The sequence below is a fragment of the Aedes aegypti genome, chromosome 3 (genome assembly GCF_002204515.2).
Source record: "Aedes aegypti strain LVP_AGWG chromosome 3, AaegL5.0 Primary Assembly, whole genome shotgun sequence".
Taxonomy (NCBI): domain Eukaryota; kingdom Metazoa; phylum Arthropoda; class Insecta; order Diptera; family Culicidae; genus Aedes; species Aedes aegypti.
In genome coordinates, this window is record NC_035109.1 from 81,075,920 (window position 1) to 81,100,240 (window position 24,321).

The 24,321-nt window shown below is 37.0% G+C and overlaps 1 protein-coding gene across 2 annotated transcripts in view; it reads right to left on the minus strand.

Moving 5' to 3' along the window:
* LOC5578003 (tankyrase) overlaps positions 1 to 24,321 on the minus strand; it is an 86,507-nt gene that overhangs the window by 59,736 nt on the left and 2,450 nt on the right. The window contains exon 2 of one of the 2 annotated variants that reach the window (XM_021852804.1): positions 17,958 to 18,537. In XM_021852804.1, the coding sequence (XP_021708496.1) occupies positions 17,958 to 18,249 (292 nt within the window). In that variant the 5' untranslated portion in view covers positions 18,250 to 18,537. The remainder of the gene's footprint in view (positions 1 to 17,957; positions 18,538 to 24,321) is intronic. The other variant, XM_001656691.2, reaches the window with a different exon arrangement.

The following is a 24,321-nucleotide window of genomic DNA, read 5'->3' on the forward strand; positions in this document are numbered from 1 at the left end:
ACTGTCTATTTCTGCTTAACCTTTTTAAGAAAAATCGACAGTTTTTTGTTTACAGTATGGCCCTAAATAATGCGGTAAAATCGACATAGAATTCGTATAATAATGAACGCACTATAACGGTTCGAGTAGACTTAAGTTTGAAACCAGTATATCTCAAAATGCAGAACGTTTGTTCTAAAGGTGGAGCGCTATCAAATGATACCTTATTTGATTCGAAATTTAACTACTAGGTGGCGCTAGTGGGCATAAATCTTTTAGTTTTGATTTGCAGATATCTCAGGATCCTGACCACTTAGAAAGAAGGCGTTTCAGCAAAGTTGTTCAGTAAGTCAAGGACAATCATTGTTCGAGCAGGTTGATTCAAAATTTTGCTACCAGGTGTCGCTAGTGAGCATGGAACTTATTTCGCAGATGTCTTAAGAGCCTGATCATTTAGAAAAAAATGGCTTCTTCGGCAAAGTTGTTCAGTAGCTTCATTATTTTAGCCAAGAGACTCGAGATCACCAAATCACGAAAGTGAGCATGAAACTTTCATTTTGCTTATATTTCAGTATCCAAACTATTTAAGAAAATGGGGTCTCCGGTAAAGTTGTTCAGTAAGCGAAGGGTTTTCAGTATTCGAGCCAGTTGATTCAAAATTTCCCCATCATATGGCGCTAGTAAGCAAGAAATTTTACATGAAAATGCTCACTAGCACCATCTTTCTAAGTGGTCAGAATTCTGAGATATCTACAAAACAAAATGTCACGTTTACTAGCACCACTTGGTGGCAAAATATCGAATCACATGGCTAAAATAAATATATCCTTTCAGCTACTGAACAACTCTGCTGAAGACGCCATCTTTCTAAGTGGTCAGGCTCCCGAGATATACGCAAAACAAATGTTTCATACTCACTGGCGCCAGCTGGTGGCCTAATTTTGAACCAACTAGCTCGATTAATGATAGTCCTTGAGATACTTAACAACTTGTCATGCTTCGTGCATACGTGTTGGTGGAAGAAAATGGAAATATGTATATTGTTTGTTTTATAATTTGCATGATGATCCATCTCCTACATACGATTTCAAACGAGTTGTACACTTCGTAACTAAGGAAAGTAAGGGGTTATGGTTTGAGATTTTTTACGCGTCATGCCAGTTTTTTTTAAAATCTGGATGATTTTAGAAATTTTGTCTGGAAAAGTCAAGATCTCCTATGTCGTATATGTAGAACTTTACAAATTCACTGCAAATTTTTATCTGTATTCCTAGATTTTTTGTAAAATAGAGACTCAACAATCTGGAATATTTCAGACAAATCTGGAACGTTAGCAACGCTGCACGTCACACAAATTATTTTTGATTTTCATACAGCAAATCTTTCTGGCGTTACGTCCCCACTGGGACAGAGCCTGCTTCTCAGCTTAGTGTTCTTATGAGCACTTCCACAGTTATTAACTAAGAGCTTACTATGCCAATGTCCATTTTTGCATGTGTACTATCGTGTGGCAGGTACGAAGATACTCTATGCCCTGGGAGTCGAGAAAATTTCCAACCCGAAAAGATCCTCGACCGGTGGGATTCGAACCCACGACCCTCAGCTTGGTCTTGCTGAATAGCTGCGCGTTTACCGCTACGGCTATCTGGGCCTCTTCAAAATTATCCTACGTAATTAATGGACAGCCCAGAGGTCATCGGCCCAGAGGTGAACTTGATTCTTCACATCAGCTGGAGCAATTCACTATTTATTAATCATTCTGATGAAATGCCTCAACTCAACAGTACAAATCTTTGATTACTTAATATAAGTAGGCAATCGCCTGACCTTAATAGTATATGCTAGAGAAGAAATGTTAGACATACCGCTCTGCTCTAACAGAACCAGTCATGAGTTGTCGAATTGGCATGTATCAGATAAAGAATCTTTTCGCTACATTTTCTTTGAACATTTGATTGTAACATCGCAGACTTTGCGTTTTTGGCAATCCACACTCGGTCAACAAATTGGAAATTCTAAATTGAATTGGTTGCGACCAAATTTCATGGATACTCTTCGTTTACTGAAAGCCCAAGTGATTTGGAAAATGCCATTGTCCTCTACGGTCTGTGAAGACTACACGAGGGATCTCATGTTAGAATTTTGATATGACTAGATTCAGGAAATAATGTACCGTTTTGATTCATATTACGGACAGCTTCAAATTCCGGACACTCTTCTTTGCATGGCAAACATTTCACTCGAAATGTTTCAAATTTTACCGTCCAAGAGTTCTCACTTTCGAGGCTCTTTTTAATGAGCATTTTCCATCCATATCTATGAAAATTTGTAATGGCCAACTCTTAAGTGGTTCTTAAGTCATCTCTTAACTGCCCATAGAAGCATAACTGTCCCATATTGATTTTCGAACCAACCCCACGGTGTTCCCCTGACCGTTATTATCAGAAAAAAATCTCCATCAAATCTGTGCTCACCAGTCGTTTTCTATAGCTAAGCTGCATGTCTGGGCAAAATTTAAAAAAAAAAATCGTAGGGCCCGTTTTGAAGTTACGCCTTTTTGATTGTTTAGGTCCACAATTTCAAAGGAAATCTGAAATATTTAGATGGGGTTTCATTCACCGTGATTATCAGCAAGGTTACTGATACTCGCCTCGAACGACTCGAAATCGCTTGCCGCTTCTGAACGCGTTCGGAAAAACGAGAGCAAAGCATTATTCCCGAATGAGTGAACCGATAGCATCGTCGGGAGGCTTGTGAGAGCCTTCTGCGGGAAGAGTGTTTGCGCGATTTGCGGCTCAGTCTGGCTCGATTCTAACAACTCTTCGGGAAATGTTGCGATCGGGGAAGAGTGCAAGCAGCAATGATGGCTCACTGCGAGTTTTGGCTAACGCTCGCCGCGAGTCGTTGGGGACCGGCTCGTAAGAGCTTGGAAAGGAAAATTGTTGCTGCCGTGGAATGAAGGATGTGTAACAAATTGACCAAACCATATAGCGTTGCTGGTGCGAATGCTGGTTTGTGAATAAACGTGCGGGATTACGCCTAGTCGGATTTGGTGTCTTCACCGCACTTGTTCAACATGAGATGACAATTAAGTACGGTGAGGAAACCAAACCGATCCGATTCTGCAATTTTATCAACTCCGCACGCTTTGTCTGAGCCGTTAAATTATAAAAAAAAAATCGAACGACCATCGGGTTTTTTCTCGCTAGCGCACAGTGTTTAAGTTGTATTTTTATAATCGGAAGGTTTTAAAATATTCCAACGGTGAAATTTTATTATTTTTTACCTTTTAGCGATTTTTCATACTAAAACCCATGGTAATCCCGTTTTTAGACGCATTTCAGCCCATATAAAATTTATCGAAAAAAATACACCGATTGTTGGGAATCAAATGAAGGGTCCATAATAGAAAACGTCAAATTTGTAAACATTCCTATTATGGATCCCGGGAGGGTCCATAACGGGCATTCGGACAACAGTTTTTCAAATGCATATTTCGCTGGAAAAGTATGAAGTAAAAACATTGAACTTGTTGTTAGACTCCACAAAACGTATATGCGTCTGAGATATCATTCCAGAAAAGCGTTAAGAATGAATTTCAGCTACTAAGAGGTTCATTACTAGCATTGAAACTCTATTATATGCGTCAAACATGGTATTTCCTTGATTATTATAATACGTATTAGAATTATTATATTTATTGTAATTATTATAAAACTAGTGGTCCCGGCAACCTTCGTCTTGCCATCAAGTAGGCTGTTGAATACGCTATGGATCCTCCCATACAAAATCACAGTTCCGTCCAATATCATTTTTCCGGCTTTCCTGGTGAATATCCTGGGATTTTTATACACACAAACACGTCGGAACCCTTGACGAACAAAACGGAGATATAATCATTCAAATCCGTTAAACCGTTCGCAAGCCATTTCGTGAAATTTCAAAAACCGTGCAGAAAAAGTAACACCATTTCTCGACGTTTCATGATTCTTGGTTCATATGGTTTTGATGGAAAAAAATGTATATGGAAACTTATTTTGCACGGCCGTGTAAAAAAAAATCCGTGCAAAAACAGAATCGGGTGTATCTAAATGTTTGCATCATTTGCAGTGATAATGGAACATTATTATTTGATGCCACATATTTATCGAAAGAACGTCGTAAAAATCAGAATTGATAAAGTCCTGAACGTATCTTTAGAAGGCCAAAATATCATCTAGTCGGGTTTGTCTGAACACCGACCATTTCTGCTGCAATTTTAATAATTAACACACTTTTTCAATGCGTTTTACCGATATTGCACCCAGTGCTACGCAAACATTTCTGACGAGATTTCAAGCGATGTGTATTTTCGGAGATTTGTCGAGCACAAGTCGGTACCAACAAATGCCGAGCACCTCATAGGTAATGATTTAACTACACCAAATTGAAAATAAAAACACGCTTAAAAAAACAAATGTTTAAGACTGTTCACTTTAAACGCAAATTTTTATGAAATCTTTGACGGTTTCAAATACCGGTCTGGTCGAGGATTTTCCGGGTTGTTTTTTTTTTGCTTTGAATGGAATTTTAGTCTAGCAATATTAAAAAATGAAATTTAACAACAAAACTTACCTAAATATTTTACAACAAAGAATAGTCTGTGTTTGACAGAAGGCAAAGCATATAATTGAACAGTAAAAGACGGACCGCCAACATTATTGCAACATAAAGAAATTTTAAACAGTGAATGTGTTGTTAAAAATCATTGGAGTAGCTGAAGTTATCGGTTTCTTTCATTTAGTTTGTTTTGCTAATATACTGGACAGGTAAATTTGTTAGACTTTTCAGAATTCAGATTCAGGATAATTCAGATTAAAACCTTAACAGCTTCCATAACTTTAATTACGAGGACAGTTTACACGTAAAAAAATAGTTTACCTAAATGTTGAGTCTACTTTACCCAAAATTAAGTATATCGATGATACTTTCAACCCAAAATCTCTCGGTATTCTCTTTCTTCCATACGTATGTTGTAAAATAGAGAGAGCTGCATCTACCCAATGGGAATACGTTGGCCCAATAACCCAAATTTGAGTAAAACAAACTTTTCTCAAGCTTGGATAGTAAAAACTCAATTTTGCAATTTAAACACATTTTTCTAATGGAATTAAAGGCAAACTACCTAGTGGGGATCTTGGAAAGTTACTACACTTTTTTATTAAATTTATGGAAGGGATTATTAGAGTATGTTTAAGAGAAAAAAACTACTAATTTAACTTTAACACACTAGTTTTTTTTTCTATTGGAAAATTAGCCATAACTGAGTAATTGGGCTACGGAATTGCGTTGAAACAACCCAAAATTAAGTTGAATCCCGTCCCCTTGTACTTTGCTATAACAGCGCTGCTTGAAGGAATAGTTGATTTTTGAAAGAAGTTTGATCTATGGTCAAATAATGAAAAACTTATTGTAATATTTTCCTAATATTCGGTAATCGCGATACATACTAAATAATCCATAGCATACCTTAGATAATCCAAGAGAATAGAATTGAGAGATAATGTATATTTTTTGCATCAATTCATTCCAAAACAATCCTGAAATCGTCAGTGAAGTTCAAGAGAAACGTGGATATGAATTTCACCTAAAAAAAAACTTTTTTTAGACTCTTTATGCCAAACGACTGTTACGCCAAATGACCTGTATTCCAATCGGCTTCATGCCATTTGGTCATATGCCAAACGACATCAGGCCAAATGACTCACCACCAATTTTGAGAATGTACTCTATATCTATGGAATAGTCCATTTTACGAGATGTTTTTGAACAGCTGATCGCTTATTTTATGAATGAAATTTTGACAGAAGGCGGTGTCGTAACGTTTGAAAGTAACAGCAATATCATCAGTGTTGTCGTTTTGTAAAATGGACTATACAGTGAACCGATCTGTTTCGAAGAAAAACGGCGGTAACGAATTTCCATTACATTCGACGTTACCGGTTGTTCAAATCAATATAAGGGCCAATTCGTGAATTTCACAACGCTGAAAGGGATGGGATTATCCCAGGTCATTGGCGTGAGAGGTTTGTTTTCTAACCATTACACCAGGTCCGTCCCCTTACCACCCCCAATTGTCACTGTATAAGTGTATAAATAAACCAATTTTTGTGGAACTATTGCTGATTAAAATATTTCAAAACAAAAACGATCTCACCTGGCGCTTTATTTCCCGGTCGTTGCGTGGTTTGATATAACTGTATTGCATAAAGTACAACAGCGCGACTACTGATCCGTCAAATGTCGAAGAAATTGATCGAAAAATCTATCTTCAAGATATAACAAAATTTACCATAAAATGTGTTGTTCTGTTATAAAAATTTCATCCCAATTTTACACTAACAAACTTACAGCATATCATACAGACAACATGGTTGACTTCTTATTTAACGCCTCAAATATATCACCATTCGAACGCCTAGCTCAATGTGCCGCATCGCAGTGAACGCTCGTCGCGAGTGGTAAATTGCACTCCTGACAAACGGAACTCTTCCATAAGGAGTCATCGGATAGATCGGGCATAGTAAAAATCGAGCAATAACGAGCAGCACGCTGAGTGACGCATGTTCGGTTCGCAAACGGCGGTAGCTCAAAGAGCAGCGAGAGAATGTGGAAGATGCAAAAAACAGAATGATGGTTTCCCTTTCGCGAGAGAGAAGCTTTTGCGTACGAAAAGAGAACCGGTATCTTGTGGTACTTCTCCATCTCCGACGATGGAGCAACACAGCGATTTTCGCTTCGTTGTGATGATACGCAACCTTGATTATCAGAATAGATATATTGCTATAATTTGAATCAAAGTTGGTTTTTATAGTTATTTGTAACTTATGGGCGAAGTTTGGAATGAGAAAACCCACAAAATTTGGAGTTACGCCCTTTTGGAGGTGTAATCATTAAAAACACTAATGTGAAATAGAATTATCAGGCATTCTAATATCGTTAATCATGTTCAAATGTTTTCAATGATACATTGTGCTTATATGCCGCCAAAGTGTTTCACAATTAGCTGATTTTACATAGGCTCAAGTGCTATTAGGCATTACGGAGCCAATTTCACAATGTAACCAAATTAGTTTTTGTAGCACAATATTCTGGCTAGTTTGGTGAAACGCATGTATACGTACAGTGGGGGACCGAAATCCGTACAGGCTCCGAATACTTCATACATATAGTAGGCGTTATGGGTAGCAGTAGTAGAACAAAATTTACAACGTAGAAAGCAGCGATACAAAATGAAAAAAAGTATTTTGGATCCGACAGAAATAAGGACAAACATTTTTTTTAAATATATTTTTTTCTGAATCTCCAAGCGTCGCGACTAATATTTGAATAGTGCGCTTTATTCATAAATATTGTAAGAATGCAGCGCCACACATGTCATTATGACAGTTATGTCGGGAACGAGTCACACGTCGCTTCTTCTTCTTTCTGGCGTTACGTCCCCACTGGGATAGAGCCTGCTTCTCAGCTTAGTGTTCTTATGAGCACTTCCACAGTTATTAATTGAGAGCTTACTATGCCAATGACCATTTTTGCATGCGTATATCGTGTGGCAGGTACGATGATACTTTATGCCCTGGGAAGTCGAGAAAATTTCCAACCCGAAAAGATCCTCGACCGGTGGGATTCGAACCCACGACCCTCAGCTTGGTCTTGCTGAATGGCTGCGCGTTTACCGCTACGGCTATCTGGGCCACACGTCGCGTGTTCGACAATAATGCAAAGTTTAGAGCATCCGTTATCATTTTGTTTAATAGAATTTGAAATCGCAGCACTTACAGAGCTTAATTTTAATTGTTTTGTCTTCGTCAGCTTGGGAAAGTTTGGGTCGCCCCCAAAGTAAGATTTTTGTTTGTGCAGGGTTATAGCAGCTGGTGAGTCTTTACATAGAAATCTTCAGTTTGTGTAGGATTCAAACCATGTTATGATTAGTAGACCAGCAAGAAACCAACAGGGCCACAGAACAATTTACAATTTTTCGGTAACCTAAACTGGGATTTACGCAGAATTCATGAAGAATTCTGTTTTTACCATATGTTATAAATCTTTTTTTTAAATATACACCTTAACTCTGAATTCCATTACCCCAAATACTATAAACCTGAAGACCATCCCAAGTAGCCAGATAGCACTTTAATTCGCCCTCCGTGCTAATAAAGGGCTATTATAGAACTGACAAGCCCTATATTAACCGTGTAAGACCAAAAAGGCGAATTAGCGGGCTAGTGGTTACTTGGGATTACATCGAGTTCCAGTTCGTTGAATGGTATTACTTCGAATTCCATTATCACGGGGCATTTCAAAGTATTTATATATTCCGGTCAATAGCATTCAGCGTAATAGTGCGTTCAGTGTGATGACACTTGGAATAATGATATTCGGGGAAATGAAATTCGAGGTTAAGTTATAGAATTATCTCAAGAGAGTTTTGATTGTTAAGGTAGACAAGTAAAATAAGGCTTTAACTATTGTATTATCTAGGACTTTTACGTGTTTGTGTAATCGAAAAGACCTAGGAACATACATGTAAAGTTGTAGATTTGTGAAAAATCTAAATGAATTTGTGAAAAATGCTTTAAATGATAACATAAGTATTGACAGTGGTCTTGAGTGACATAGTTTGGTCAATACTACATTACTCGGCAATTGAAGTTTATGTTCTGGGGTAGTACAAAGTTAGCTGGAAAAGCCGAGGGGATAGCAACTTGAGCTATAGCAGTTCATACATACTCAGATCAACATTCGTAACACTCTATTTTTTTCATAGCACAGCAGAATAGCGCCCAATTCAAATATTTTGTAGTTGGCCGACGTGCCAATCGTGGCGCTCGCATCACTTTTGTTCCAGTTTGACGTTTGTTCACTACCCCGGTTGGCCAAATGAAGTATTTTTAGCATTGGGCGTAAATGTTCACGTGACTATGATTTAAATTGATAATTGTTCTAGTTGTTACGTATGTTTGTATGTGGTACATAATTGGCTCCGTAATGCCTTATAGCACTTGAACCTATGAAAATCAGTTAATGGTGAAACACTTTTGCAACAATGCAATGTGCCATTGAAAAAATTTGAACATACCTAATGGTATTAGAATGCCTAATTATTCTATTTAAAATTAGTGTTTTTAATTATTACACCTCCAAAAGGGCGTAACTCCAAATTTGGTTGATTTTCTCATTCAAAACTCCACCCATAAGTAACAAATAAATAAATAAACCAACTATTTACCAAAATTTGATGGTATATTGCTTCTGGTAGTCACGGCTAATGAAAACCCGTTTAATTATTTCAGATTTCCTTTGAATTTGTGGACTTAAACAATCAAAAAGGCGTAACTTAAAAACGGGCCCTACGATTTTTTTTTAATTTTGACCAGACATGCAGCTTAGCTATAGAAAACGACTGGTGAGCACAGATTTGATGGAGATTTTTTTCTGATAATAACGGTCAGGGGAGCACCGTGAACCCCTTTTTTCATTGCTACATTCATGTTTTGATATATAGTTTACCATGCATATTTAAATTGTCACACTTTGTTTGAAAATATTGTAAAAATATATGAACTTTGTGCAGTCTCATATTGAAGAATAAAGACATAACAGTCTCTATATGAACTTCCAATCTAAATAACTACAACTGCAGAACGTGAATTGTGTTCAAGGTTATATTTTTTCCTGATTAATAGAAGCAATATGAGTAATCTGTGCGGTAGTGTTAAATGAATATGACATGCAGTAAGGTACTAGAAATTTTTGAACATTTGTATGAGCTTGAGCTTGAGCTTGATTGGCCGCCCGTGGTTGCTACTCCAGTATCGCCAGATCAGCTGCACTTACACAAGGAACCAACCAGATGACTGCTTGGGATTAACAGGCACCCTCAGTGTATAAGTGCTGGTGATCTTCTATTTTTTTCTATGCTATGAACTGTCATAGATAATACATCAACTGTGATATATTGAGAGTGGTAGATAGAAAAGCAAGTGAAAGATACAACTACAAAGTATGAGGAAAGGGACGGGCCTGGGATTGAACCCATGACCTTCTGCTTATGAAGCAGAAGCGGTAGCCATTAGACCACCAAGCCCGTCTAGAAATTTTTGAACATTTGTATGAGAAGACAAACTTAAAACTTTGAGCGCTGTTTTCACAATGCCTACTTTTTCCATATGGGACAGTTATGCTTTGATGGGCAAGGGTTCGACGATTTCAATTGATGATTTGGCTTTTCTATATATGATTTGCTTGAGCTGTCCAGAAATGGAATCAAAGTTTCTGGAATATAAGGAAAAAGTAAGAAAGCGTCCGGAATAAGAATCATGAAAAGTACAGACATTTCTATTCATTTAAAATTATTCATGTTGCAAAATTGAAATCTTTACTCACCATTCGAAAGTTTTGTGTGTTGAAGGCTCGTCAAGGCGAAGGAATCATACAGAATGATTTGCTTTATATGATGTTGGATGAATGATACTTCACTGAGGCCTTAATTGTTCGTTATATGAATCAAAACGGTAGAAGGAATTCCAAGACGGGGCGCGAGGAATCTCAGAAATCTCGAGTTGGAGTTTTTGACTAAAAATTTCAATATAATCTATATTAAAATTTTGCAAAAGCACCGAAAAAAAATCTACAAAAAAATTGCCAAATTGTTTTCAACTAGTGTAGATTGTCACTCTTGTTATAATTAGAAATATTTACAACTGATTCATCTTACCAGAATGGCTTAAACCAATAAGCACAGTTTAATGCAATAGAATCTAAAAAATAAATTGCAATATAGTATGGATGTTCAAAAGTGAAACATTCAATGCTGAATATTATTCATTTACAGCTTATTTCTCGGCACTAAGTGACCAGCCCACTGAAGTCCACCGTATGTATTTTTTCAATAAAACTAGCTTCTTTGTAAATAGGAAGTATACCTACTTATTCACCATGTATTGTCCTCATCTCTTTACGTTAGAATTGTCGTATTCTGCCATAACAGGATATTAACTACACGGGAAACATAATTATCAAATATCCCAAATGATCCAAGACCAGCAAAGTCTTCAACAAGTTCAAACAAATCCACAATAAGTACTAAGGACTGTTCGTTTTATAAAGTGGACATCTTGTGCATGCTATGTCTTTCTAATTTATCAATGAAATCGCAATCGGTTTTCTGCACATCGTTCGATTAATATTGTACAATGTTGTAATGATAAAAAGCCTCCAAAATAATTAAACTTCACACGAATAGGAAACAACGTTTAGAACTGTCGATTTTTTGAGGTTATCAAAATCAATTATTGTTAGAAATTGGCTGGAAAATTCGACAATCTATATTTTTGATTTTCAAAAAAGGCTTGTTCTTCGATAGCGTCACTAATCAGAAGCCTGTTGAAAAACATCAAGTTATTTTTAGAGCTATAATTTTCCAGATATTTTGGGTTGAAAATTGGCAGTTCAGTCTACTGAATTAATCAAAAACAACTATATGTTTTCGTTATCCGACGTTTCGGTCCTTATTGGACCTTTTTCAAGGATTCGAAAGTTTTGTTGTTGAAAAAGGACCGAAACGTCGGATAACGAAAACATATAGTTGTTTTTGATTAATTCAGTAGACTGAACTGCCAATTTTCAACCCAAAACATCCAATATACAGTCGACCAACCAGTTAGATTTTCCAGATATCATAAAATCATTTTTACCGATTTTTTAGAGAAAAATATTTTAAATTTAAATGGAACTGATATGAGTAGAATTTTTAGGTTTAAAGTACGTCCTGACGGAAGGTCTTATATAGTATTAATATGGAAAATAACGTACGCCTTCATAGAGTTGCTTATTTGTTCCTTACGTCACATTTAAAGCACAACAGAAACACAAATTCTTTATTTCCAGAAGACTTTCTGAGGCACAATGACAATCATTAAAGTTGGGAACACTGCTGTAATCAAAACGAATGTATTTTCCATGTATTGTTTTCATAATGTGTTACTCTGAGATTACCCATCAAAATATTTGGAGAAAAACGCTTACAATTTGCTGTACATCGATAAATATGCGTTCAATATTTAAAAAGTATGAGATTTTTAAATAAAACGGTCATAAAGAGAATAATTCTTACGCAAGATTGTAATCAGGGCTCGCGATTTAGCTCTCTTTTATACAAATATAGTTTCTTTAGTAATTTAAACTACTTTTTATCACGATTTTTCCTTTACTTTTTTGCTGGAAGTAAATGGATGTTGTTTAAGCAAATTTGGCCATAAGTTATAAATCACTAGAATTACCTAGTGTCAGAAAACGGTGGAACAATATTGATTTTTTTTCAAACCGCTACCTTTTGTAGAATGATAAAGGATACCAACATACAATTTGTTCATAAAAATGAGTTTTTTTTATGCGAAAAATAATGCTTAAGTTTGAGGAACGGTTTTTCTTAGGAGTTTTTGGAAAAACTATCTAGCTCTTCAACCAAAAGCATAACATTGTAGAATAATAGTTGAACGATGCACAGAAAACCGATTACGATTTTATCAATGAATAAAAGAGATATAGCAAAAACAAAGTGTCCACTTTATAAAATGAACAGTCCATATGTACCCAAGTTTTAACATCACTAGGACTCCCAATCGTTTTTACACAATTCATCGTCATCCTTTTATTGGTTCCTAGGTTGCGTTCGAGTGATTAGGCTAATAAATACAAGTGAAAGAATTGTATGCGAAACGTGAAATTCGTTTATGAAATTACATGGATTAGAAAAAAATGCGTTTCCAAATTTACTGTTGAACATGGCACAGTAAGTATTACTACCTAATACTTCTTGGCTTTGCAGGCGATGGCGTTTTTGGAATCGATCGCAGCGCAGTGGAGCAGACTTTCCCTATATTGAAAACGGGACAACTAGAATATGCTTGTAATGTCATTTACTCTAACCAAACGTATATGGTTGCATGTAGAGCAGTTCCGATTGTGTTGGTGCTGATCAAGTGCTTGAAAGGAATGTAGTTGAAGTTTTTGAAGAGCCTTAGAACACTTGTAACGTGTGATAATGGTGTTTCCCGTGTTCTGGCTGCGAATATCGTTTTTACGGATAACGTAAACAGCTCAGCAATTAGTAACTTACAAAGGGAAACGACATTGTTGCTTAATAAAAGCTTGTCTGACTTCATCGATCCTTGCTTTTGTTAATAACTGCGCCAAACTAACACTATCTGACGATATCGCAATGCTTTATCGTATAACACTGAAAAGTATTTCGAAAAGTAAATCAGTTTTCATTGATAATGCGAAGAGAGTAACGATGAAGAGAAACGATGATTGCAAGCAAGCCGAAATGAAACATCATTGTCGATGTGCTCTGTATAAGACGCTGATCAACAACATTAAATTAAACTTAAACTAGTAAACTATGCAACATACAAGTAAAACCAGTAAGAACATACTTAGGCCACTCTGATAAATTAAGTCAGTAGTAAATATTTCTAATTATTACAATGATACTAATTATATACTAATTAGGAACAGATTGGCTAAATTTTTGAAGACTTTCGAATTTTTTTGGATGCTATTGCGTAATTTTAATATGAATTATATTGATAATTTAAGTGAAAAACTTCAAATCAAGATATCACGACATTCTTACTAGGCTTTTTTTTTAAATTGGCCCAGAGGTGCAGAAATTCCTCAGGAATCGAGCCTTGTACTCAGTTTTGATGGACAATTTTTTTTATACTAACGGTCTGTCGGGGACCATAGGTTGAAGGATTCTGACTGGGTCAGAATCATTTAAGTCGGTTCGCAAAGTTTTTCGATCTGCTGAAAGTTTCGGCTTCAAAAAACTTTGTACAAATGTTTGCAGCAATCAGTAAAAACAAATCTTTGATAAACAATAATAAATAAATTCAATAATTACAAATCAAAGGATTTCAAATCGAACGGAATATTTGTTTAAAACACACTTCCCCGGATGTGTGGACAAGACATCTGCGGATGTACTAAATGTCTTTCCCATTAGTTACGTGTCTCTGCCAACAGTTCGAAGAATCGTAACAGCAGAATAGATTCAATGGGCACTATGGTAAAGAACTACTTGGGCACTTTCTTGATTCACTTTGACATAAGGTTTTCCTCTGATGAATTGTCTGAAACTTAGCAAGCACTAAAAACATATACTGAAAATATCAAATGTTTGTAGTTTTGCTAAAGAAAATATTCTTAGACCCTAGCATGATATTATTGTTAACCTGTTCAGTTTGGTACACGATATCATGTAACCATTCTAGTTGCATTTTTCAAAGGAGATTTCATATACGCAAATATTATTGGATAGCATGAACAATTCCACAGTTACTAACGGAGAGCTTCCTTTGCCAAATCACTATAGCTTTGCATATGTATTTTCGCGTGCGAAACACGAAGGTTGGATGGGAAAACAGATGTAATTATGGGTAAATTGCTTGAAAAACTCTGAAATGTGAGAAATTATTTTGTGTTCAATTTGAGGGAAATCATCAAACAATATTTAGAAAGGCAATTTCATTGAAGGGCATGATTGTTGTTTCTCCCTTCATCGGTCCTCTTTCTCGCCAATAACTTGGCCCAATTAAATAATGTCTCAATGTTTAAGTTTCTGAAGCAAGATGACATGCACTTTTGTGTACACCGAAATAAAAAGGCTAACGAAAAAAAATAAGCACTAATAATGTTGAAATAATTGTATTGATTAGGTTGAATTAGTTCGTCACATTGACATGTTCTGTTGTGAAAGGACAATTTATAACATAAACAAATACGTAAAGTTATCAAATAAAACTGACAGAATAGTCTCTGTTAAAAACAACGAAAAAAAAAATGATGAAAGAAACCAGAAAAAAATGTTGTCCAGAAACTAGCAGATTTAGGCAAAATGCCAAGTGGTGAGTGTTAATAGCTAAAGGCACGACCCAAACCAACATTGAAGTGTCGTGTTTCAAGGTTTTTGCATGGTAGCAACGGTGAACAGACCAGACAGACAGACATCCGCAATGGTCAAAGTTTGGCGAACTCTTTATAATCAGCGAGTGACGCATAGACAATGATGCATTTATTAGCAGCCTCCATTCCACTCACCGTCTGATTGTGATTGTTTCTCAAAGCTTAATCATCATTTCCACCTGAGAGGTTTGAAGGCTTTGGTGAGTAGGCACTTGGCGAGTTTTGCTCGTTGTAATAATTACGGTATTAACCACCAGTCTTAAAACCAATGGTAGGATTAGTCACCATGACTGCCACTGACCAAAACATTTGCTGGTCGTCGATGCTGTGTCGACAGCACAAACGATAAAACCTACAAATCATCCATTCCGAAAGGGTGGATCCGATCCGTGTTTGTGATTTATTTGCAGCACACCACACTCATCATCCGCGACTTCGGCTGCATATGGATGAGACACACGGTCGTAAAGTCTATAGAGCCGGCTAAACAAAAGTGAAAGCTTCTTTACTCGGGGTGCTTTATCTTTAGGTCTACTGATGTGACTTAACTTTCCAAGTCGAAATGCACAATGAATGCTTACTACTGCTGGTAATTGACTCACAGATTTGTAACAGAGTGATTGACAAATACACAGCGTAACAAAAATAACATTTTTGCAATTTCTTATCGTAATAGGCTGTTTTTCCTCACGCCAATCTGTCATGAAACGGCCTACTTTCCTGCACTGAAGTATGCAGAGCGGGAATAGTCATTACGCAACTGAAATCAGTGCTGTAATGATTCATTACGCAACGCTTTCTCATTACGCAACTGTTTTGAGTTGCGTAATGAATCATTACACAACAATTTTTCAGAAATTGTAAAATAATGGTGAGTGCTTTCCGTTATAATTTCTGATGCTCTCAAGTGGGCTTCGACGAAATTGCAAAAAATGTTGTACGTAACTCGTTGCAGAACTCGTTTTTTACAGCACTCGTTGCAATTATCCTACTCGGCAAGCCTCGTAGGATAAATTTACCACTCGTGCTGTAAAAATCATCATTCTGCAACTTGTTCCGTAAACTACTATTTTGCGTGTTGCCAAAGTTGTATAAAACACTGGTTTTTATGATTATTGACATGAAATTAAAACTATGATTTATGAAACTTTTTGGTGATCTTATCCGAACATCAGGCATTGCAGAATTCGCTCTCATATGACTTCGAAGTACGATCAAAACAAGCAAAGAAAAACATCGCATCCGTAACGGTATATGATCGGCAATGTTTCGCAAGTTGTAACAAGCTCGATACAAAGTAGCAGCGAAGGAGTGTCCCAAAGAGTGAGCAATGATGATACCCATTTTTCTCGCTTATTAATCATCGGGGATCGATGTTTTACTCTAATGGTATGATAAACAATCCCCGAACATCTGATTGCAATACTGTAAAGATTATTTAGATGGGTTTTATCATGCACTGTTATCCGATATAATCAGAGCTGTAGCAGATACTTAAGCAGACTCTCATGATGTGTAGCGGATCATGATTGTTACAGAGAGCGAAAAAACCGAGATACTCTCAATTTTCTCAAAAACGAACCCCTGCCGAGCATGCAGAATAGGACTTTAACTTTTATGTAGGATATAGTTTGGTTTAATGTGAAAAAGTTGGAATCCAAACTACATAGGATCGATATACCAATAGCTGCATAGCTAAGAACAAATATTCGTGTGAAATCGAAAAATAACGCTAGCGTCATTATTTTTATATCACCTGAAAGCTTTTTATCTTGGTTATGTGGGAAAAATATGAAAACTACGAAAACTCATATGTTTGTATTTATTATCGCTTGTGCCACTATAGGAATACATGTGCCTATAGTAGCACTTTTTCTAATTTCTGTTCCTATAGTAGCACTAGCATCACGGCGTTGGCAAAATACTACTCAAAACATATTTTTACAAAGCTTTTATAATTTTGCTTCAAAGTGTGGATCAAAAGCTTTCGTTTGATGTAAAAAATCATCATCATTTTTCTTAGCTTTTCATTTTGGATTACTCTCAAAGTCTCTTTTCTAATTTATAGGGTGACTTATTGTAAATTCAGCAGTTTTTTCTTCATCAAGGATGGTTTTCTATGACCTAGTGGGCTCAACATTTTCAACAATACTTTGAGTATATTATAGGCGCATCTTCTCCTTCTTGGCATTACGTACTCACTAGGGCATAGCATGCTTCTCAGCTTAGTGTTATATGAGCTCTTCCACAGTTATTAACTGAGAGCTTTGTTTGCCAAAGTTTCCATTTTCGCATTCGTATGTCGTGTGGCAGATACAATGATGCTCTATGTCCAGGAAAGTCAAGAAAATTTCCGTTAAGAAAAAATAAGGGATCGACTGGAATCGAACCCAGCCATCTTCGGCATGGCTTTGCTTTGCAGCCGTGGACTCAAACCACGCAGCTAAGGAAGGCCTATCTTACTACCGAAAATAATGCAAATACATACAGAAATAACATTAGTAGAACAAAAATAAATCGGGGAGACGAAGTCAACGGTGACTGACCAATGTGGCTTCCGTCATGAATTTATTAAATGTTATCCGAAACATAAAGGACGGCAAAACCTTCCAATTATATGCAATGAAGATAAGCGTGCGAAAAAGTTGAAGCACCCACCGAAGAACACAAATCACGGAAAAACAAAAGAGAATTTTCTAGCACCACAAAGACTATACCATACTCCGTATACGACATCCTTCGACGGGGAAATTTCCGCGAAGAAATCAATAATTTGATACACTCCACGATATAAATAACTTTGATGCTGCTGAATTGAGTGGTAAGAATTTTCTTCAGAAGTGAGATAATATTTCTCCGCAAAGAAAACTGATTGCTCAACAGTATTGAAGAACTTATTTTTCAATAGTTAGTAAAAAAGGAAATAGCAATAAATCGCCTAATTATGTAAAAAAAAAGCTTTAACTTACCTGCAGCGAAGTGCAACGGGGTGGACTTCCTCCCGGCGGTGTCCCTGGCGTTGACCGTCTGCGATGTGATGAGCTTCTTCACCTTGACCAGATCGCCCGTTTTGCACGCCTCGAACAGATCCCGCAGCGGATCGTTGGCCATCGCGGCCGCTTCCAGATTGACGGACAGCATCGAGCGGGTGGGATTGTTGCTGGCGCTACTCAGGCTTGCGCTTCCGCTGGATGACTGCTGTTGTTGCTGGTGCTGCTGCTGGATTGTCGACGCCAGATGATGCCCAGCCGAGGAGGACATTTCCCACAGACCTATATCAGACGGTTCCAGCTTTGCTGCTATTGTTCCGGAGTCCGGCCACGTACATCTGGGGAATTTCTGGGTTGGATGTGATTTGATGGGACGGGGAAGGGCACACTTCTTTCTCGAGGTTCTTCACCACCTTAGACGGTGGGCTTACGGGCAGATACCCTTTACTATTTATCGTTGTTTTTAATCACTTCACTTTTGCAGAGGCGTCGCGTGGCCTAATTATCAACCTGTGCACTTCTAATTTATGTCGAATTCGTTTTTGAACCTAGATTGGAACTGACGCAACCTGTTCTGAACCACAGTTTCAACCCCAACCCGATTCAAGTTCGACCAAAGTAAAATTTGCTTGACGTTGGTTTATTTATGTGCTGATAACCGACCCAGTTCCGAAAAACGGAAACAACATTAGTGTCATTTTATATATGCCATTTTTAGGTACACCTTGGATTCAAACCTTTTTTTTCTAAGGTAATAAAATGTATAATCAATCTTTACTAACCTTCGTTTTCAAATATAATTTTTTTCTAGTCTTTCAGTTGATTAAATACATTTATGATTGCAGATGCTAATCGGGTTGTTAAGTTTTATTGTTTCACTTTTTCAATTTTAACGATTAGTCATCATTATGGGGAAATTGTAAAATTGCATATGAAAATAATTCAAATTATGCGGGTCATCAGTTTCGATTTATAAAGCACTGGATTATAACTAATATTGCAATATAGAGTTAGTGATCATAACCCACATATTTTTACATAGAGTTAATACAAGATCGTTCGCTTCGTGTACTTGGTGCACGCAAATTGCTCGCTTTTAAACCACACCACAAGCGTTATATTGACGATGACGGTACGGAGGGCACGACCGCTTTTGAATTCATTTTCTGATTGTCTTCTGATTGACCATCACAAGTACCACCGCGCTAATATTGTATGGTGGAAGCGAGGTTCTTAACCAGTATTGTACAAAAAAAAAGCGCGGGCCCTGAGTCTCAAACTCACAGAAACTTCTTACCGTCAGCCGTCTAAAAAATCACGCCAGTACTCCACACCACAAGCGTGGTGATGTTGAAAGCGCGAAGGAAAAAAGAGAGCAAGTAAAATGGATCTCTCTCTTGGATTGATTTGTCTCTTGTTTCCCCACCGCACGCTCGCACAGATTGATGTGGCAAGACTGTGCACCGGCCAGAGTTCACGCTTTGGCTACTTACACACTGGCATTTGTAGTGCAAAAAACATTCTACCACATATACAGAATTGTGTGTACGACGAAAGGCAACGCGTCTCCCGATGAGAGTGCACACGTTGGGTTTCATCGTCACAGCAGCAACGTGTAGCGTGGAACAAAGTGTTGCGTAGCATGCATCGCACTGAGCGCGTAGGGAAAATTAGGGCACAGATCTCGCGCCGCACCAAACAGCTTTTGCATTGATTTTGAATAGCAAAAATATAACAACAAATATTTTGAAAGGTGAAAATTGCGATGATCAATGATAAAGATAATTGAAATAGGCTAAATTGTATAGAGAGAATTAAAGAATCGTACTTCAATAATAGTAGAAATCGTAGGTTGTTATGATGAACGATTACCACCTGTGCAGTGCACATGTTGCACATGTGGACGCGACGCCTCTGCACTTTTGTAATCTTCAGGGATAGACACTTTATATCAGTTTTCGATCGTTGGATTCCTTATGTTTTCAGAAATAGGCGATTACAGGTGCTTTGTATCGAAAAGGCTGGATAAAATCTCAAAGATGTGAACGAAATCTTTCATGAATTATTGGAATACCGTGAGCAATTTTGCTGAAGGTATCATTCTTCCAGATCATCAGTATCTTGAGATATAGAACGTAATAACAAATATATCAGCTCTATATAGTAACATTTTCTCAGCTAGTGTCATCTTGGTGTGTAATTCCAAACTAACCATTGAGTACAATGTTGGTCCTTTCCTGAAGTCTTCAGCGATATAGATATAGAACTCCTTTCTGAGATAAAAGCGACCAAAGTTTTAAAAATCGCTGTATTTGGACCTTTTTCACAATAACCCTATCCCAGACTCCTCAGAAGGTAACTTTGCATGTAAAATGACCTTTAACTGGTCAAAAACGTGCAAAATAAATTCACGTGCCGTGAATGCACAACTCACTATCGTTTTGTAATGTAAAAATCTTTCTTTTACGGTAAAAAGATCGATTTTATCCCAACGGAATCCAGAGATATTGATTCATAAATATATTATTTTAATTTAAATAAGGAAAAATAACTTTTAATTGGCAAGAACGATTATATCCCAGCAAAATCCAAAGATATTGATTTATGAATATATCATTTCTATTAAAACTTGGATAAAATTACCTTCAGTATGTCAAACCGTACAAAAAAACACGTGCCGTGAAATGAATACTCACTTCACTATCGTTTTGCCCATGAAAAAAAAATTCTTCAACGGTATGAGATAAATCCTATTTTAGCGGCATCCAGAGATATTGAATTTCAAGAAATTGGATAACTTGGAAATTTGTCGTCAAAACTTATCTCCAAGTGGAAAACCTTTGAACCAAATAGGAAAACGGATGAAACATTGGAAGCGGTTGACCCTGTGAAGGATCTGAAGACGAAAGGGAAGATGGTCCTGTTATTGAAACCTGAGAACCATTACCATGCTCGAGAAGCCAAGACAGCTTGGGAAGCTTGGAAGAAGCTCAACTTCGCGTTCGAGGAAACTGGCCTGACGTGGGAAATTCGTCTGCTTTACAAGCTCATTTGGACCGATCTGGAATCTTGCGGAACTTTGAAAGCCTACGCCAACAAGATGATTTCAACGTGCCATCAATTGAACGAGATTGGATTTCCGATCTCGGCAGGTTTCGTAGGGGTTCTTCAACTGGCTGGCTTCCCGAGAGGTATCAACCAATGGTGATGGCTCTGAAGAACTCGGAAGCGGCTATAACTTGAGATTCCGTCAAGACAATTTTGCTGCAAGAGGAATTGTTGCCAAGTGAAAAAATGGCGTTTGTAGCGAAGGGAAAATTTAAATCGAAACCGGAAGTTTTCCATGGTAACGTGATAAGCAATTCTTCGCAGTCTGAGGGTTCGCAGTTCTGGAAGTGCAACAAGTTCGGCCACATAGCGAAGTTTTGCCCGGATAATCAAGCCAACAAGAAAGCAGATGCCTTCTGCACGGTGTTGTCGACGATTCATGCTCAGGACAAGAACCAGTGGTGCAACCAGACACATTACTCGACATCTGACAGACTGACCGGACTAGATGATATTTTGGCGCTTTAAAGATACATTAAAAACTCCATCAGTTCAATATATTTCGATGTTATTTTGACACAGATGCATTATCAAACAGATAAGTTCCATTATTACAGAAAATAATGCAAAAAATTTGATATTTCAATTGACTGGCGTACGTTTTTCTGAACTCATGAAAAAGCACTTGGTTCAGTTTGTCTGAACATCGATCTATGGAATCTAACACCGACCTATGGATTCCTTCAAAGATTCTTGCAAACATCAATGCAAGAATGTTAAGAATTGTCTTCAGGAATGATCCAATAAAAATCTCAAGAAAATCGTTTGGAAATTTCGTCTGTTTGGTACCAAATTTTCTAGACCGGTTTCAATTGGGCTATATAAATACCTCCAGCTGCTCGTTCAGGAATTTCGCCAGGGGTTCCTCTTGGGATTCCTCCAAGGATTATGACAGGAACTTTTGCAAGCATATTTCTACATGGATTCCTACAGCGATTTTACTAGGAGTTTCGGTCAAAATGCCTCTTCATCCAATGAAATCTTTATCAAACCAAAGGATTCATCAGAAAAGTTTCTAAGGAATTATTACTTCTTTAGAGATTTTTCAACCCATTTCTCCTTATATTCCTCCAAAAATTCTTCCAGAAACACCTAAAAATTCCTCTAGGAAAATCTCTTTAAGGATTTTTGCAGAGATACAACAATTTCTAAAAGGATTTCTTCAGATATTTCTCCAGGAATTCTTTAAGTAGTCCTTTCGATATTTTTCTAGGAGTTTTGACTTATCCTCGCATGAATTTCTGAAGAAATATCTGGAATAATCCTAAAAAAAAGTTGTCCTAGTGTAACCCATGGAGGAATCTTTGGAAACATCTCTGCAAGAATCTCAGTAGATATTTTTCTGGAGGAATGCTTGAAGAAGTCTCTGGAAGAAATCTCTGAAGAAACATCATAAAGAATCACTTGAAAAAAGCTGAAAGAATCTCTGGAGGAGCCCTTGATCAATCCTTGAAAAAGTTCATGGAGGCATTCTTGAAGATAATCCTGGAGGAATTATATTTGAAATATTACCGAAGGGTTCTATAAAAAAAAATCACTGGAGGTATGCCTTTTACAACTCTTTAAGAAACTCGTAGCAAAATCTCTAGAGAAATCCCTGGAGGAATTCCAGGCAGAATTTCTGGAGGAGCTGCTGAATGTGCTCCTGGAGTCTTATCTGATCCTGTCCTAAAAATCTGGTTGCGATCAAAACTTCTTCGTGAAGGAGTCTTTGTTGAAATTGTTGTAATTTTCTGCCAACACCAATGTTTTCATTATCATTATCATATTTTCTTCGAAGAGTAGAGTTCTTCCATAACTTAGATTGGAAAAGTAGTTTAAGATGAACGGACTGGCTATTACCGTCTAGGAGTAGTGTTGTAGCAGAAACGGAAATGGTCAGCGTAGGCTGCTTATGTTATGTCACTTTAACTCGAGTTGTTTCCTCAGAAACAAATACAGGACGTGGTACAGATACAAAACTTTGAAATAAACGGATGGTAATTAGAAAATATTCTCTTTTTAATGTATTCGAATACTCTGAGCAGAATCTCAGTAGGGAAACTAACCTTTTAATTGCGCACTAAATGCTTATATTTGAAAGATACGCATATTTCGACTACCACTTGCAGTCTTATTCAGTGTCAGTTACAACAGGGTGTCTACTACCTGCAAAAACCTGGAATTCTCAGGGAATTTTGGCCACACTCAGGGAAATAATTTTGAAACAGTAATCCATGGTTGTCCACGACTAATTATTTCGAAACTATTTTTGCACACCTAATTAAATATAAAAAAAAAAATCGACTGCGCTGCTTAAAAATGCTACTTGAACGATTCAGTTCATTAATAAACTTGGGCGATTTGTTAAATGCTTTCAAATATTTCCCCAATTATTTATCATAAAGTACTAAAATCAAGGATTATTCGTAGTTCCGGAAAAAATGTCTATTGCAGCTTATGAATCTGCATGATTAAAATTTTCAAAGGTAGCAGTAATATTACACAGCTTAACATTTGTGCGTGTCTCAAAGATCAAATCATATGCCTAGTAAATTTGGGATTGGTGAATTAGAAGCTGATTTCGAAAATGTTCCAGCAGATTACTAGTTTGAGCTACAGGTCCTCAAAGTAATTCACTCTCCATATCTCGATATCTCCATATCTCGATGTGTTTCTGATGATTTTTCGTTCTCAATTTTCTCTCCGTATGTCGATATGACCAATATCGAAGGTTACTAGACCAAAGTTTTGGGATTCAAAACAAATTAGGAGCGCAAAATGACGTCTGTTTGTGTATTATTTTCTTGGCAACGAAGTGTTTTTCAATCTAGTATTCGTCAACAGTTTGTCTTTGTCTCGATCTCTCCTTATCTCGATGGTCCCTTCGATATCGAGATGTAGAGAGGCGACTGTATCATGAAATATGTTGAAAGTATTCTCTAACACATTAACTTTGAATTCTGCAGTAAACTAAGCAAATAAATCTTCATATAAGCTGGTTGTTGCATGTACTTAAGTTGACTGTCGTCGTTCAACAATGCATTTCAACATCCAATATCTCAAAATCTAGAAAATATTTTTGAAAACTACCCTGGTTTCAGCAATCTTCAATTAAGTAAATAGCAGTATTTTGAAGCTTGAAACAAAGGAAATGTTCCGCAGTGTAATAGATTGACGCATTCACTAGTAAAGTGAATACTTTTTAATGGAACTTCTGAATAGATTATTTTCTTCAGACCAGACTAGCTGTTTA